Raw genomic sequence first — 17401 nt, forward strand, 5'->3', positions numbered from 1 at the left:
TGTTTTCATCATGTCTTGGCACCTAATACCAAACAGATCACTAGAATTAAGTTTGCTCAGTAGCTCCTGGTAATACAGAGACACGATCAATATTTGTCTTCAAGATTCGTTATACGTCATTAAGTTTCCTGAGCTAATACTTTCTTAACTTTCCTTGAAACTGCTGTACTCTTTGACTTTTTGTTAAAATAATTAGACAGACGAGAAATGGAAAAATAGCAAAACGAATGTTCTTAAATTGGCTGCCGAAGTTTTCGTAGGTGCGTCAATTACCGTGCTGCCCTGTATGATTTTTGTAAGATTACAATTGCTTCCTGTATATTACTTAGGTCAGGAGTTGATGCTCGGTAGAGCACAATGCAGATGATGCATTTTACATGTATCATTTGTTACTGTATTCCAAGAGTTGACTTTGTTTGTATTATTTAAAGTTTTATTAGATGCGAGTGGGCAGTAACGAGAGGAACTGTGGATACGAGAGCCCCTGAATTTAGTGACAAATCAATGCCAGTTTTTTACCCTAAGGTGAGCTTGTGACTGGATTTCTATTCCACGTTGATAGTTGATATATTTATCATTCGGGATTTTTGAAAACGGCTCCGCTGAGATCATCCTTGCATCTCAAACGTTGCTAATAGAAAAACAAAAGGTTGCATAGTCCTTGTTTCTCCTTGGCTCTCTCTTCTTTGTCCTTTCTTTTTCGCACCATTATAACCTTCTTGAGGCCTCAAACCCTTGATTCGATGTCGTTTCGCGGAGAACACTCGAGTTTTCATCGGCCGCCTTTATAGAATTATAAATATAAAGAAATTGTATTTCCTGAGATAATTAAAGTGACCAAATTGATCTATTACAATTTGTTGTCCTAGGTACCACAGCAAGAAAACGGCTACGACTGTGGTGTGTTTCTTTTGATGTTTTTTGAACAGTTCTTGAAACGCAAGGTAAGGATTTCGAGTGTCATCAACAGGTAACCAGCGTTTATTTCGTTATTAGGTGTTTTTGCAGCTCACTTTCGCTTCAGTTTATTCCAGTTACAAAAATCGTTGGTATTTCAATTGTTTTACGTGAATGACGTCATAACCTGGAAGTTGGTTGGTTGTGGGTTACGAACTCCTCTGTCAAAAGCAGCAGACTTGAAAAGACATCCGGTTTTTTTTTTTGGTCGATTTGTTTTTCGTTTTTCATAACTGAAAGCAATCATGCCATTTAAACTGGACTTCTCTCTTATACGTTCCATATAAAGTAAGATTCCAAAGGTGGAGTTAAAATTTACGTCGAGAATAACTCCTTTTCTTGGGTAGTTTTACCTCCATATTTACTCCAAATCTGGAGTTGAAATAACTCTCATTACCTTGGGGTAATTTTAACCCTTCCTATGGAGTTATTTTAACTCTGCCACATAGGAAAATAACTCCTTCTTGGAGTTGAAATAGTTCTTACAAAAATTTTAACTCCAGCGCAATGGGTTGATTTAACTCCACCTTGGGAGTTACAGTATTTGTGCTGAATGTATGCCTGTATTCTAGGTTTGAAAAATCTTATCACTCGTCCTGAAAGTATTGTGCTTTTAGTTTGATGTAATGTCTTATCTATTAACCCCTCTATTTCCTTTTCTTTTCAGCTTCCAGTCGACGACCTCAGATGGTACAATCAGTCGTCCGCTCTCCCGTTCAGAAAAAGAATAGCAGTTGGGCAATTAGTGTCGATGTTTGTCAGCAAAATGCTGCATACGTCATAAAATTGGGATCATTAGCAACGACGACTTTCACGGCAGCGAATATGTCAGTATTACAATGAATTCTCGTTTTTTTTTTTAAACGTCCTGATTACTGCAACTCGCGTTAAATGTCAATTTTTTTGCTGAAATTTCCTGGAGTTGAATTCTTGGAGACTGCAGCCAAGTTAAATAAACAGAAAGCAAATTTCACGTCCTGGTCGTGCAGTGTCGACAAAGAAATGTACCAAAAAGGTGTAGTGCACGTGCAGAGTTGTTTTTGTTGTTAAGCCTATTCAGTTTTTTGACGTTCGCGTTGCCGTCGTCATTGCTTAAGATCACTATTTCTAACGGTCCGAAACCGGCAGGAGTGTCTTGTTTCAGTTGAGAGAGAAGGGTTAGGCCCGTTCCAAACGCCGATCCATTCATGCGCCGAACCTAACTGATGAGTTAAGAGCGGCAGAAGAGAGGCGTTTGAATCAGTTTGGTTCGACAGGTTAGGTTTGGAGCGGCCAACAACGTTAAGTTCGGCAGGGTCTGTCGCACTATGCGACGTTGGAGCGGCGGCTGATTCACACGGCGTTCTTGTGATGTGCCGAACCTAACGCATAAATTGTGATAATTTATAATCTTACCACAATACACTCGGAAGTTTTATCTTTACCTAGACCCCTTTACCATTGTATGGATTTCAGTTTGGTTCGACCCAGGTAGGGCGTATGAATCAGCCGTCGCTCCAAAGTCGCTCTTTAGTCAAACTTTATTGAGTTAGGTTCGGCACGTGAGCGGAGCGGCGTTTGGATCGGGCCTTAGTATTTACTCAATCCGAATTGTAATGCTCGTTTCAAGGGAATGAACAAACCGAACACTGATAAGGATTATTTACGTTTAGTAACTAGGCAGTGAAGTCAAATGTATGTACGGTAAACACACGATGGGAAAATAACATGGAGTTGAACGCTTTCTTTTCTTCTTTATAACGACAATTGCATACGCTTATATTTATCTTTTAAGTAGAGAAAATAGAAACACACATCACTGAGATCCACTGCCGAGCAAACGAGCCATCTTAATGTACATAAAGAGCGTATGAGCCTGCAATTAACTTCGTCAACGCAAAGAGCAAACGAGCCGGCTCGTTTGGTGCATGGTTAAAAGTGGCCCTGTATTCTGTAGTTTAGCCCCTTTTGTTTTAATATAAAGTCGTTTTACTAACGCGGGAGTTCAGTCGATTTGCTACACTAAGGTAGCTAGATGATTTTCAGCCAAACTTACGAACGAGAAATTGCCGTAAATTTATTCTTAACGTTGTAGCAAAAAGACAGGTTATCTAGCCACTCTGGCATGAGGTTTTTGTAAAGTTCACGGGATTTAGCCCGCTAAGACGTTTAGCTATACTTAAGTGATTTGTCACAAATGTTAAAAAATGTGCAAATAAAAGATAATTCGAACTCTTGCGCATTTCGTGGTACCGAAACAAGGAGCTAAGATACCTTAGTAAAACTTAACGTTTGGCGATTCAAGTATGCATAGAAAGAATTGCGGTCGTTTCGCCAGTGTTTTATGCTTCGCAAACGGACAGTTCAGTAATATCGTTGGTCAGTTCGCTGATGAGTTATGTGATTCGCTAGTCGCAACGATAGTTTAAAGAACGAGAAAGGTTTTTGTTTTAGTACTTCAGTGGCTCGCTAATCGCGGTTAGAGTTTAAAAACAACAAGAACTGAGATGTCTTAGAGTTAGCTAACTCACTTACAACGTCAGATGTAGGACAATACAACTCATGGCTGAAACGACCGGTTACCCAGAGAAACGAGTAGATACCCAAATACTTTCAAATCAGCAATTCCTTACATTGGGCACAGCTCCTAAAGGAAAAATATTTAGAATCTCATGTGTAAAGTTAACTTTGAATTGTGTTCTAAAATGACATTTGCATTCAAACAAACCCTCGCTTCTTTTCTAACGAGTACGAGTATTTAAAGGGAGGTCTTTCTCACGAAAAACCTAATGGTAAGTTTACCATAACGGGAGAAAGAGTATAAGCCAGACCACCAAATAAGTTCTACTTCCCTCGTACATCTTCCTTCACCAGTGCTAATTTCAATGACTGATCGACTAGTCGGTCTTGCTCCAGCATTTCTGGCTCTTTGTTTTGCAAAAATAAGGGTCTCCTCTGGATTCATTTCTTCAATATGTTCAATGTGTTCCGGAAGAGTGCCTCGGACTTGAACTCTAAAACGTTTTGCTCGTCTAGCAGCCTCCGAAATCCATCCTCCTCGAATATTTTGTAAGAGAAACGCCGGGTCTTCCTCTTGAAAATTGGTTGACGCCTGTGTTTAACTTCTCGAACGCTATCCAGTATTGGGGACCCCAAACGACTCAACATGTGGAAAAAGTACTGCTCGGGAACTTGAAAGCAGTCAATATGGCACCATTTAGCTGTGAATAGACGAAAAAAATTGTTGGCAAAAACCTAAGTATTCCAACTTAAATCATAAGGGAGTGTTTACCTGGATGATCTGGTACTAAGGATGAATTGATACGTTCCACTGGGACACTCAACCACTTCAAGTACTCCTCTCTTTCTTCATGCCCCAGAGTAACTGCTTTCGCCTCATCGGCATGATTGCCTGAATCGTCTTCGAACCTCTCTCTTTTAAAGGTACTTCGCTGATGTTTTAGATGGAAATGCTTCGTCAACGAAGTACCAGTTTTAAACTTCTTGAAACACAGGTGACACTTCACAACAAACGGCATGGCAACAACGTTTCTCCACAATGTAGCACTTTTAGTTTCTTGGATCGCGCAATTAGATGAAAACGGAAAGTCTGAAGTATTTTTCTCACTTTCAAGAAATTAACATGAATACAAATAATGCATTATTCGTTTTCCGGCAAATCGAACAAAAGCATTATTGTTGATGCTTAATTAAGTGCTTTTGTTTTTTATTGTGTCGGCCGCATTGAAGGTTTAAACAGCGGCACTTACATGAAAGTGATGCAACACGAGAAAAAAAAGAGTCGTAAGGCAAGCAAAAGATTCGGGAGAAAAGTAACATCAGATATTTTGTTTTTGTAACTTCGGCATATAGCAGTTACCCGCAGTAAGTTAACACTCGCAGAGTAATTTCGACGAGTCTCTAGGGTCCAAATTACCGATACCAATAGAAGGGAAAGTGAGAATTTTGTCGGAAAAACCATAACTGAGCAGCAACGAATGCAAGTGAGAAAATTAAGTGCCAAACAGTGCGAATTGTGATCAGTTATAAAAACAAATGTTCCCTCCGAGTGTTTAATTGACTTCGAATCAGTGAACGACAGAAGTTGCTGCAGGGATGTCGAAGTATAGGAAACATTCGATTCAGGAAAAGCGAAGAAGATCAAAATGTAGAAAACAACGGAAAAAGTTGGCGAAAAAGTACTCAGAAGGAAGGAAGTGGTAGAAACCCTTCGACATTAAACACAGGATGTGAAGTCAACGTGAAACAGCCGTTAATGCAAAATCAGCCACTTGAAATTCGAGGTACAAACGATGAGAAGTTTCCTTTGGAGAACGACTCAATTGTAACTGAAGACAAATAACCATGCCTTCCGATGATATTCTCAGGAACTAAACAATGCTTTGCTAGAAGAACAGTGCTTATTTCTGTAAGTTGTTATTCAAAATACAGATATCTCGTTAAAGGCGTTTTAAGAGATGAAATCCAAGAAACCCGAGGATACTGGAAACTGAAGAAACTGGACAAGAAAATTACTGTCAAGGGGGTGAAGCAAATGTCTTTTTTATTATCAGTAACACTTAGCCTAGTTAACAACAACCTTAATCGCTAAAAATTTCAAGAGGTTGTGTAGTTGCTATTATTTTACGTATAAATTAGGACACGGTCTAATGTGTCTAATGTGTCCTTCATTAAGGCCTGAGTGAGTTTGGCAATCAAGTTCACGAGAGCCTGGGATCAAATCTCTTGATCTCTTATTGAGAAATAAGAGTGCAAACGAACTGTTTTGTTAAGTAAATGTGTTACTAAGATACGTCTTATTGAATTTTGAAAGGAAATGGTTAAACTTTGTCTTCATTGGAAATCATAAAAAAAAGCAGCAACCGGATTGCTTTTTTTGATAACCGGTCAAAACGCCCCCGACAGTTATCATGTCGCGAGAATAATTGTAATGCAGGGTTTACTGGAATAATCTATTGCTGCTGCCCAACAATTCATGGTTTTCGGAATAATAAAGAAACAAACTGCATTATTTTCTGTCGTTTAAATGCCTACTCTTAAGACGGCCTCACCCTACTCACTCCGCTCCCATACTAGGAAAAAATCCTAAAAAACAACTATTAACGTTTTATCTGTGCGCGTACTTTGCAGAAAAGGCCTTCATTCAAATTTAATTGCAGCAAGTCGTTTCATGAAATCGTCGAGGCTAGGTCTCTGTGACGGTGATTCAGCTGTCGCCTCCTTGACCAATGGGCGCACGCTCGAATAAAATCCCACCATTTGAGAAATAGATTTTAACATTCTTGCTAACGAATATACATCGCTGGCGGCGCTGTAAAGCCGGTCCTTAAAAACCTCTGGGGCCAAATACGTTTTTCTTTCTTCAGGCAACATTTTTTTCCCGGTTGATACCAAAAACTCTGAACCTGTTCCTGCCTTACTGCTTTTACCAAAATCTATGAGGACAGGAATGTACTTGTCTGAGGCTGTCAGGCCTTTTTCAAGAACTACATTGTTGGCCTTGATGTCATTGTGTAAGTATCCCGCTAAATGCACATATTTCAGAGCGGAACATATTTCAAGAAATAACTCAGTGCTAACGAATGGTGTAAGCATGTTTGTGCTTGCAGCCTGGTGAAGGGTTATACTTTCATCCTCTACACCATGAAATTGCGTGACCAAGCACAATGGTTCTTTTTGTGTGACGATACCTAAAACCATGGGCAGCCTGGCATGGTCACCCAATGCATTAACCACCTTTGCCTCATGCAGTAGACTTCTCCTTGCTCTCTCTTTGCCTTCTGTGGTGTTATTGTGCGTCATTTTCTTAACAATCACATCAATACCTCGATAACGCGCGCGAGAACACTCTCCGTAACTTCCTCTACCAACTCCACGTTCTGAGAGGTATTCAATGTGATCAGGGTTTAGTTCCTTAAGATCTGCCTTAGCATCCTTACTAGTCACGCATCCCTTTCTTACTGGTCGAGGATCTCGATGGAATTTTGAATGTCGTGGTTTACTTGTATTAACTGGTTCAATGAACCCAACTTTTCTGCTCCGTGCCGCTTGCAACATCAGAGCTCCTCTTGAATAGGATTTTCGCGGTTGCCTGGCATTGCTCGGGAAATCAGTTGTTTCTGGAAGAGGCGAAGAACGCTTCTTTTGATCCGTTCTTGTTCTTGTATCACATGTGGGTGTATTTGCTTTTTCATTTCCTTCCCGCCTTGTCACGATTAGCTTGGCTGCCCTTCGCTGCTCCCGCTTTCTTTTTTTCCACTCTTTCAACTGCTTTGACTTTTCTTCACTGCTCTTTGCACCAGAGTAAGTGACCCGCACTCGCTTCGAATTCTGCTTTTGCGAATTATTTTCGCTGGCGGAGTCCTCCATCTCACTGTGGGTCTAAAATAAATTCACTCGACGTCGCTGTTTTTTAACTCACGATCTAATTTCACAAGGCGTTTTTATTTATCACGAGTGAATCGATATGGCATATTTGTAAAGATCATATTCACAAGGCTTTTTCTGGTTCATTTCCGAAACAACGACAACATCCACGACATTAAAACAGATTATGACGCCTTGCCGGTCCCAGAGGAAAAGAAACCAAGTGGGCCTCAAGTTGAGGTATGTCAGGAATGCTAGTGTATTTCACTAGCATTCCTTTGCAACTCTTACTGAAGACGTCTGCTGCGTCCTCTCAGTCGGGACCCCATTAATCTTAAAGAGGGTCATATTCTTGTTGTTAACAAACGGGAAGTAGCACAAACTTTTACCGCGCACTTTTCATACTTCTTGAGGGACAATGATAGTGATCACAATGATAATTCTCCTTTTACCCTCAATTCTCCTTTTACCCTCAATTTTCGAGATTTGGACTTGTAAAACGTTTTGCAGGATGGGCTCTTTATTTCTCTAGCTGGCCCATGTCTCTTATCCAGAGCGGACAGTTTGTGTGCTGTTTTAGTTTTTAGCTCCATTTCTTATCTTTCGGCGGCTCAGTCTTTGCGTATTCGTCTTCTAGAGGTTACGCTTGCCAATTCAGTGCTTCCTGTGCCTTTTCTTATAGCTTAAACAAGTATACAACGTTACCCCGATGCTCAAGTGCTGAACCATTCTAGACGTAACTTGTAGTTAAGCTTTATTTATGCTTTTAATTTTATACATAATCTGTTTCCCAAGTAGGTTCCTTTAAACCCCGAAGTGTTTGCGGTACTGCGTTTGGTTCGGGAATACGTTTCCATTTTTCGCATAGGGTTTTTGCTTATTCATACCCGGAAATGCCGCTAGTTTTGTGTTTTTCTTGCTGTATTGTGTGTGAAACATAACTGTTTTATTCAATTTATGTTCCGCGCCAATAGTTGTGGCTTTCATCCAATTTTCACGCTTGTAATGTTATAATAATAATAATAATAATAATAATAATAATAATAATAATAATAATAATAACAATAATAATAATAATAATAATAATAATAATAATAATAATATGGCGGCAAGTATGGCGGACGTAAGTTTTTTAGTCTAAGCTAAAAGATTCGTCAGTTGAAAGCGAGCCAAGTCTAGAGTATCAGAGCGCTTACAGAAAGTATATAGTATGCTTAGCTGCTTGTTTGACAAGTTGTTCAAGCGAGTTGGTGTCTCTGGACGGGAAAATAACTTTGAACAAATTCTTCAAAAAAACAGTTTCAGAATTGTAAGTCGAATCAATGGCGAGCGGTTCACAGACTGGAAGAAAAAACGGGAGAATGAAATGGACGGAGGAGATGACAAGTGTCTTGTTGGAGTGCAAGAGGAAAGCTGTTGAGCTCACTAGTTCTGATAACCCTCCGCTTCAAGATAACCGAAGGAAAAAGGGTTACATGTGTTTGATGAAGGAGTTGTGGGAGGAGCGAGGATATGAAGACCTTGGATGGACAGCGCAAAATTTACGAGATCAAGCGGCCAGAACAGAAAAAACTCTCGGCAATGTAACACTGACGATGGCTGGTAATGTTGGAACAAGGAATAGTGGAAAAAGGGAACAAGTTGTGGTTGAAAGTTATTTATTGGAGGTAGATTGTAGTAAGAACTCGGAATTTGAGACGAATTTACATATTGTAGAAAGAACTGAAAGTGGAGATATGCAAATAACAGAAGAGGATAGTGTGATTGTGGAAACAACAACAATCGATGACAAAGAGCGTGAGTTATTGGAGTCAGCTAGTAGCATTCTTTTGTCTATTAGTAATACGCAAGGTGATTTTACTGAGCGTCATGTTGACACCCGTACAAAAGAAAGACCAACAATGAGCGATTTAAAAAGCATAAACAAGGTCATAACTACGCTAATGAGCCAAAGTGAGTTATCCCCAGGGGGGGACCCATTCCAATATTTGTGGATCGCGAATTGTGTTCTGTATTCTGTGATCGTCGCCTTTCTTATGTTAAGAAAAGGAATGTAGGAAAATCTCGGTGCCTGAGCTCGTAAGTTACATGGATAAAAACAAGATGCTATTGCGTAAGTTGAAGAGAGGTTTTTGTAAGAAAAAGGTTATGGAGGAATCGAGGGTGCTGAACCGGCAATTCCAAGAGGAGCCCGGAAGAGTGTATGATGGTTTTAATTGCATGTCAAAGAACATTGGTAATCAAACAAGTGAACGACCAAAATATAAGACTCGCACCGACACAAGTGAGGAAAACAAACAAAGGTTTGAAAACATTGACGAGGCAAGTGGATACTGGAAAGAGTTGTGGGAGACAGAGGAGACTGGTGACAAATCAGCGATATGGCTACAGGAAGTCAAGAGAGCAATACATGGGTGTGTCCCTCCCCCAGATGAGGGGGAATGGGGCCTAACGGATGATGAAACAGTTAAGATCATTGGAAAGAAGAAAAACTGGAGCGCTCCTGGTCCAGACAAACTGGCAAACTATTGGTGGAAGAAAGCTGAGGTGTTGCATAATGGTGTCACAAAAGGCTTTAAGGCAATTTCGATGGCCCAGACTGATTTTCCTATCTGGTTTGCGGGGGGCAAAACATCACTGATCCCCAAACCGGGAGAATTCTCAAGTAGCAACCAAAGACCGATAACATGCCTCAACACAGTTTACAAATGGTTTACTGCATGTCTGTTGGTTCCAATGGATGAGCACCTGGAGGAACATGGTTTAATGGAGGCTGAGCAGAGGGGAGCTAAAAAGGGGTGGAGTGGCACAATGGATAATTTGTTGATCGACAAAATGGTCACACAAGACTGTCATCGTGGTAAAAGGAACCTGAGTATGGCGTGGGTAGACGTCACAAAGGCATGACTCCGTTGACCATGATTGGCTCTGCGAAATGATGGAAGTACATCGATTCCCGAGATGGTTGGAAAGGGTGGTTACCAAGCTTTGCAGCACGTGGAACACCAAGATTGTCACCACAACAAAGTTAGGCAAGGAAATATCAGAGACTATCCAATTTAAACGAGGTCTTCTCCAAGGAGACTCGCTATGCCCGAGGCTTTTTACCATCTGCCTAAACCCCATCGCATGGTCACTTAAGGCGACAGAGGGGTATAGATTGTCTAAGCCACTGAGCACTAAGGTGACGGACCTTCTCTACATTGACGATCTTAAGATCTATGCAGCGTCGGAGGAGAAGTTGAATACCGTCCTTAGATCAACCAGAGGTAAGATGCAAGACATAGGGCTTCAGTGGAACCCTAAGAAGTGCTCAGTCGTGCATGTTAAGAGCACTGTTATTTTCAAAGAGTTAATTTCACTCCAGTGCTGGAGTGAAAAAGTGGAGTAAAATAAAGCGGAGTAAAATGTATTCCGAAGAGGAGTTAATTCAACTCCACCAAGAGTAACTTTTACTCTTACTAGTTAATATTGAAAGGCACTGACTTTGCTAGAGTAAATTTTACTCTCCCTACAGAGTAATATAATATGCTGGAGTTAATTTTACTCCTCTTTATCGGGATACTGAGTAAAGTCTACCCCACTTACTTTCTGAGAAAAAAAGTAGAAGAGGATTTTACTCCTATGTATTTTTGTAGAGTAAATTTAAGTTTATCCAGTCTAAGATGTGGAATTGGGGTTGTTTTATTTTTTTGAAATCCACCGATTAATTCTTTGTTTTCGAGGCGTTGGAGTGGAAAAGTGGAGTAAAACTAAACGCAGTAAAATGTACGCCTCTTATTTAGTACTCCACTAATTAAGAGTAAAGTATACTTCCCTCCAAGTTAACAGTTTTACAGGGTTAAAATCCTGTTAATGAAGGTCAATGATAGCCGGTATCTTTCCACATTTTAGTGAGGGTTAATACGATGAGGCCGCTCTGAATCTTGCTGGTTTTTTCGTTTTTAATTGGACGACGCGGTAAGAAAAAAAGATCGTTATCCTCCGCCTTCTTGGATAACACACTAGAGAACAGACTGGAAACTAGTGAGCCGTTTTGGTCAGCAGTCACCGGTGCAGCCTTTTACTGATTTCGGCGGGTCTTTCGGCGGTTTTACTCGAGTTTGATTTGTGCTGACGAGTTCTTCGTTTGTTTACTCTTTAAATGCTGATCCAAAGCAAGGAAATGCTTACAACAACTCAAGCAAAAAGGTAAGCGTTAACTGAACTATGAGCAGATAATATTTGATGCCTTAGGCCCGATTCAGACACTGCGTACTTTTCATGAGCCGAACTTAATTCGAGTTCGACCGACACAAATTAACAAAAGTACGCCTGTTGATTCAGAAGTCGAACTTAACTGGCCCCTCCACAGCAGTTCCAAAGCCATTACCAAGAAAACCAATTGATTTTGTCAGCGATTTTCATGTAGAAGGCAAAACATGGTTTATGCATGATCATGAAGTTCGGCACATGAAACGTTCGACGTCTGAAATCAAAGCCGATCCACGGCCATGCTAAAGCCGTCGAACTTTTCATGTATTAAGTTCGGCTCATGAAAAGTATGGCGTCTGAATCGGGCTTATTGTCTTCAAAAATGTCAATTTAATGTAAGCTTATGTAGAATTCAAACCTTTTACATGCACCTTCAAGTCCCAAATTTGTCAGGCAAGGATATTTAATTTGGCTTAAGTGCTTTAACAAAATGGTATATGTATTTCACAAGAGTAATGAAGCTTTAGATCAAATGGTTAAGCAAATGATTTGGTATTAGAGTGCTCTCACTGCAAATTACATGATGACAGAAAGCAGAAAGCTTCAGCTGTATTTAAACTATTGTACTCAATGCAAATAGTATGTTAATGCCTGCATGAGATTGTTATTATTATTGGCGTTTAAAGAAAAGAGAGCCAAAGTTTGACGAGGAATGCAAGTCAGTTCGATCGAAAGTTGTTTCGACTTTTATTATCTATACGCTATCAAAACTGTAGTTTTTATTAACATTTACTCTTCGATCGAACTGACTCTTGCGTTCGATCGAACTGACTTTTGGTTTCGATCGAAACGAACATCGATCAAAACGACTTTCGATCGAAACGACCGGTTACCTTGACGAGTCTGCTTTTCAAACACTTACATTATAACAGAAGTGACAGTGTCTGACACTTGCAGAGTGCAGACCTTAAACTAACCGTAACTCACAGTTATTGAAAGCTAAACGTTTTATTTAAAATGGGTGTTTAAAATCGCTACTTGTAGGCAGTCTGCAGTTGTCATACACCGTAGAAATGATCAGCTTTATTATAACCAGCATTTTTTTTTTGAGACAAGTCATGTGATATTGAGTGTTCTTATCTGGATGAAATTCTTTTGACATCTTTTATCTGTAAGTAGCAGTAATAATTTTTGTTTGGAATGTGACTGGGATTATGAATTATTTTTTCCAAGAAAACTGAAACTTTTCACTATATTTACATGTATTTGTTGATTTACAGTTCAAATTGGAGGTGGGTACAGCTGGGAATTGGTTCATTAAAAGATTGCTGGGAAGTTTGGGCAGAGAGTTGGTTACAGAAAGTGCTGAGGCAAGCCAAGAAGATGCCTTCTTCTTGCAACATACAGTACATACCACTACATGTATCATCTATGGAAGAGGAGTTGGAGGAAACCCCAGATAAAAGAAAACTCCTTTGAGGCATGTTTCTGTAAAAAAGCTGTAATGCAGTCAAACAGCTGAAAGTCTGAAAGACTTAGAAGCTGATTGTTGCTTTTAAACAAGTGATGCATATATATATTTACAAATAACTCACATAAATTTCACTTTAACAACTAATTCTTGACAGTCACTGCAATAAAATAATTATAAAGCACTGTCTGAGTTACAGGCCTGTGTACGTATAGACTAATAATGCCTAGCGATTAGCAGAAGATGATGCTGCAGTTTTATTTATCCATTGTCACTCACCCAAGATCTGCTTTCAGTTTAAAATTTGAAATACTGTTATATGAGATAACTCTAAATACCTCATCACGCATAATTTTTTTTGGAACAGTGTTGAAGACAAAGAAAGCATCTGGCAATATATTTTCAAGATTTGTTCCATGAGTTCCACCACTATATGTGTACTGTTATCATTATGACAAAATTAATTTGATAGTAAACTGAGTAATGTTACTCAATGAATCAAGAAAATTGTTACAGATATAATCTCATGCAAGTACCCGTATTTCATGTGGTTCCATTTATTTGGTACACCAAAATGGGTGGCTGGTGTCTTTTGTTTCTCAGGATTAGGGATGTACATGTATTAGATTTGTGCTCTCTTCCTATTTTATTAGAATATTGTGGAATGATCTTAATTTTGGAAGGGGTTATACTAATCATTATTCTCTTTAATTACTTTCAAGGATGATGAGTCAATCAATGGAGAGGTTCTAAAAACAACATTTGCAGGGATTGTTGCTTCTGGCACACTAATTGAACCAGAGACATTTACCTTGTGGCAGAAAGCAAGGTTTTGTTAGAACTTTCATTTGCTGTAATTGTTTTGCTGGGAGCATACTTAATTATCAGCTTAATCTCAGGGTTTTTTTCTTCTTTTTGAAACATAAAGTTTTTACTTTTTTCTTAATGTAAATGATCAGCTTAAGTTCTGAGTTTTTTCCTTTTGGAAACAATTCTGTTGGAGAAAAAAAGAACACATTGGTAAAGTTCAACGATGGCAAAATTTTTGCATCAGTTATCCAAGGCATGTTCCATTTTTTTACGTTTGACTTCTTTCTGTAAGAACTGACTTGTATTACATGTACATAAAACCCATTTTGTTATACTGAGTCACATTTATCCAAGTATGTTGTATGCTTTAGTTTTTGTAATTGAAGTTAGATTTTGCAGCCAAAATGTAATCAAACACATACCGTACCACTCAATTTATCTTTGTTTAAGGCAAGAACACATTCAGCTGATTGCCATTTTATTATTGCCTAAATAATTAGAATAAAGATAGCTTTGATTTTTGCGATGTATTTGTATACATGTGTATACATTGTATTTATCATGTGCATTTGCAATCTTATGATTAAAATTACCAGTATTAGATGCTTCATTGTAAACCTGGTGTTTTCTTTACATAATATTACAAAAAATGAACTTTTTATGGTTTTATGAGAAATCTGACTATAAATGAAGGTACAGGAGATCTAGTGAGGGTGAATGTGTTCTGTAGAAAGAGTAAATATTACTCTGACAAGGGGAGTAAAGTTTAAGAGGGTAAATTTTACTCTTGAAAAGGAGTGGTTTTGTACCTTTTTGTCTCACCCCAGTTTTGGAGTTAATTTAACTCTGTCGAGAGTAAATTGAACTCCATTTAAAGAGTTCAATTCACTCCAATAGAAGGATAAAATTTACTCTTGTATTGGAGTGAATTTTACACCACAGGAGGGGTAAACAATACTGGAGTAAATTTTACCCCAACAAAAGAGTAAAAGATATAGGAGTAAATTTTACTCCAAAAGTGGAGTAAGCAATACCGGAGTGAATTTTACTCCAAAAATGGAGTGGTTTTGTACCTTTTTTTTTTTACTCCCTTTTTGGAGTTAAATCTACTCCTTGAAAATAACAGTGAGGGGTGTAAAAGTGGAAGATGCGGAAGGAGTTAAGTTTGATGAGTCATCAGTCATACAGTGTTTGAAAGAAGGTAAGCACTACAAATTTCTTGGAGTACTGGAAACATCGAGACAAGAAGATTAATTGGCCTTTAAGGTTGCCTCAGAGGAGTATTTAAAGAGACTCTCTGTTATATGGTCCAGCCCTCTTTCAGATTACCATCGAGTGGTAGCTTCAAACCAGTATGCCCTGCCTGTTCTGAGTTATTTAATGTGGACCCAGCACTTGCCAGTCACTGACCTTCAACAAATCGATCGAGAAACACGCAAGATCGTGGTCAGCAATGGTGGTAAACATCCTTTGGGTTCAACCGCATTGTGCTATCTATCGCGGGATCAGGGCGGGCGAGGCCTGAGATCGGTGGAGGAGGAGTATAAGGCCATCAAGATCAAAGGCGCACTTAAACTGTTCAAGAACACTGATCCGACAACGGAGCTTGTTCGGAAGTTCGAAGAACGGTCAGGTGTGCTAGGCCATAGCTCACTCATCAAGGAGGCGACAAAGTTTAGTCGAGATCTTGGATTAGAGCTATCTCTTACATACCCTACCCCAATGTGCTGCACGGAGGAAGGTGAAGTAGTGAAAGAGTCAAACATCACGCAAAAGCTAAGAAGCGCACAGCAGAAGAAATTGAAAGATCAGGTATCAGGGCAAGCTTGGCAGGGAAAGTTGATAGCTTCTCGATGGGAGGAAGAACAAGAAGGCTCTGGTACAGGAAATGTCCGACAATCCCATAGCTTTAGTTGGCTGTGGCAATGGAGGACATGCCCGACATATGTTATCGCTGGCGTGTTTGAGCTTTACGAACAGTTACTTCCCACCCGAGTGTACCAGAGTAAGAAGACAAGAACGGGGTCAGACCAGATTATGTGCCGTTTATGTGGCAAGGCAGCTGAGACGGTGGCCCACGTATTAGCTGGTTGCTCTGCGCTTGCGTAGTCCAAATATCTGCAACGGCATAATGCGGTGTTGAAAGTAATTTTTTTTGAGATGTTGTACAGCCTAGACCTGATGGACAGTGTACCGCCATGGTATTCACTGAGCGATCCTAAACCTGTCTATCAAAATGACCGAGCGCAAGCCTTCTGGGATGTTCCTGTTTATGCAGATCATGTGACGGTGAGAGCTAACAGAATTGATGCCCGAATAGTGGATAGCACAGCAAAATCTGTCATATTGCTGGAGATGAGCTGTCCTTGGATGAATAACAGGGAGATCAAGAGCTGCGAGAAGACGGAAAAGTATGCCCCATTGCGACTGGAATTGAAGAGGCAGTTTCCTGGATATCAAGTGAAACAGTTTAACATCGTAATGGACGTGTTAGGAGGATACAGTGAGGAACTGGTGAACACCATCCGAAGTCTTGTAGGAGTTAAAAGGGGCAAAGAAGTATTGTTGAAAATGCAGAAGGTCGTTTTGTCTGAAAGTCTGCACATTGCGAGATCTTTCAAAGTGTTAACATAAGCAGATACTAACTCCGGTCAGAGACAACAGAACAATTATTTAGGATCGTCTTAGATGTTTTAATATTATTGAGTTAATAGGTCTGAAGAGATTCATTTCACGTTTCTACCTTTTTAAGAATCGAAGTTAACCTTTTAATTCGCTTATATATAGATCGATATATGTAGATACGAACTTTTTAGATATATTCAGGTTATTTTTACAGCCTTTAGGTTACGCAATTGCGCCCTATTGAGCTATGTGCTAAGCTAGCATACGAACGTTTATACTGCATAATAATAATAATAATAATAATAATAATAATAATAATAATAATAATAATAATAATAATAATAATAATAATAATAATGACAATACTTGAAAAACTCAAGATTACAATGATATAAAACTGATAAAATTCATATGAAATATCTGATAAATATATACAATGTCAGCTAAAATTAAGGTGACGCGTCCCATTTCTTAACTTCGTAGGGGATAAAGCTATTCTGGAAACGTTTCGTGCGACATTTAAGTAGTGGAATTTTCCTTGCGTTCCGGAAAGAGTAGACAGATTCATTTATTGTAGGTAAAACATCATTGATTTTGTCTTGAGGTCGTGCATTGTGGTCTGGTAACGACAAAGCGACAAAGCTCATCTCTGCGCTTTTGGAGGGTGGGTAGTTTCAGATGAGCGAGTTGCTCTCGGTAGGACAGGCCAGGAAGCATGATCTTTGTAGCTCGTTTCTGTATTTGTTCGAGTTCGTCAAACAGGTCATTAGCCAGTGAGGAGTGCCACACAGGACACGCATATTCGACAACGGGTCGAATAAAACAGCAGAAAACAGAACAAAGGTCACTGGGAAGCACAACATTTCGCTTCAAACACCGTAGAACGTAGAGATGCTTACTTGCTTTTCAGCAAATAGTTGCAACGTGCAAGTCCCATTTAAGATTAGATTCGATCGACAATCCTAGAAGTTTGGTTGA

General features: G+C 39.4%; 2 protein-coding genes and 1 long non-coding RNA gene across 4 annotated transcripts in view; 2 read left to right on the top strand and 1 right to left on the bottom strand.

The window, feature by feature from the left end:
- Positions 1-3168, top strand: part of LOC138050047 (uncharacterized) — an 11610-nt gene extending 8442 nt beyond the window's left edge. For both annotated transcript variants that reach the window (XM_068896545.1, XM_068896544.1), the window contains 3 exons: positions 432-525; positions 870-944; positions 1625-3168. In XM_068896545.1, the coding sequence (XP_068752646.1) occupies positions 432-525; positions 870-944; positions 1625-1741 (286 nt within the window). In that variant the 3' untranslated portion in view covers positions 1742-3168. The remainder of the gene's footprint in view (positions 1-431; positions 526-869; positions 945-1624) is intronic.
- Positions 3169-6095: 2927 nt separating this feature from the next.
- LOC138048698 (uncharacterized) lies at positions 6096-7326 on the bottom strand. Its single transcript, XM_068894838.1, has one exon. The coding sequence runs from the start codon at positions 7324-7326 to the stop codon at positions 6097-6099; it is 1230 nt and encodes a 409-aa protein (XP_068750939.1). The 3' UTR covers position 6096.
- A 4063-nt stretch (positions 7327-11389) lies between these two features.
- LOC138048925 (uncharacterized) lies at positions 11390-14402 on the top strand. Its single transcript, XR_011132255.1, has 3 exons — positions 11390-11514; positions 12798-12997; positions 13711-14402. It is a non-coding gene; the product is annotated as an uncharacterized lncRNA (long non-coding RNA).
- The last annotated feature ends 2999 nt before the right edge of the window (positions 14403-17401 follow it).

This window comes from Montipora capricornis, chromosome 5 (assembly GCF_036669925.1).
Source record: "Montipora capricornis isolate CH-2021 chromosome 5, ASM3666992v2, whole genome shotgun sequence".
In the NCBI taxonomy this organism is placed as follows: Eukaryota; Metazoa; Cnidaria; class Anthozoa; order Scleractinia; family Acroporidae; genus Montipora; species Montipora capricornis.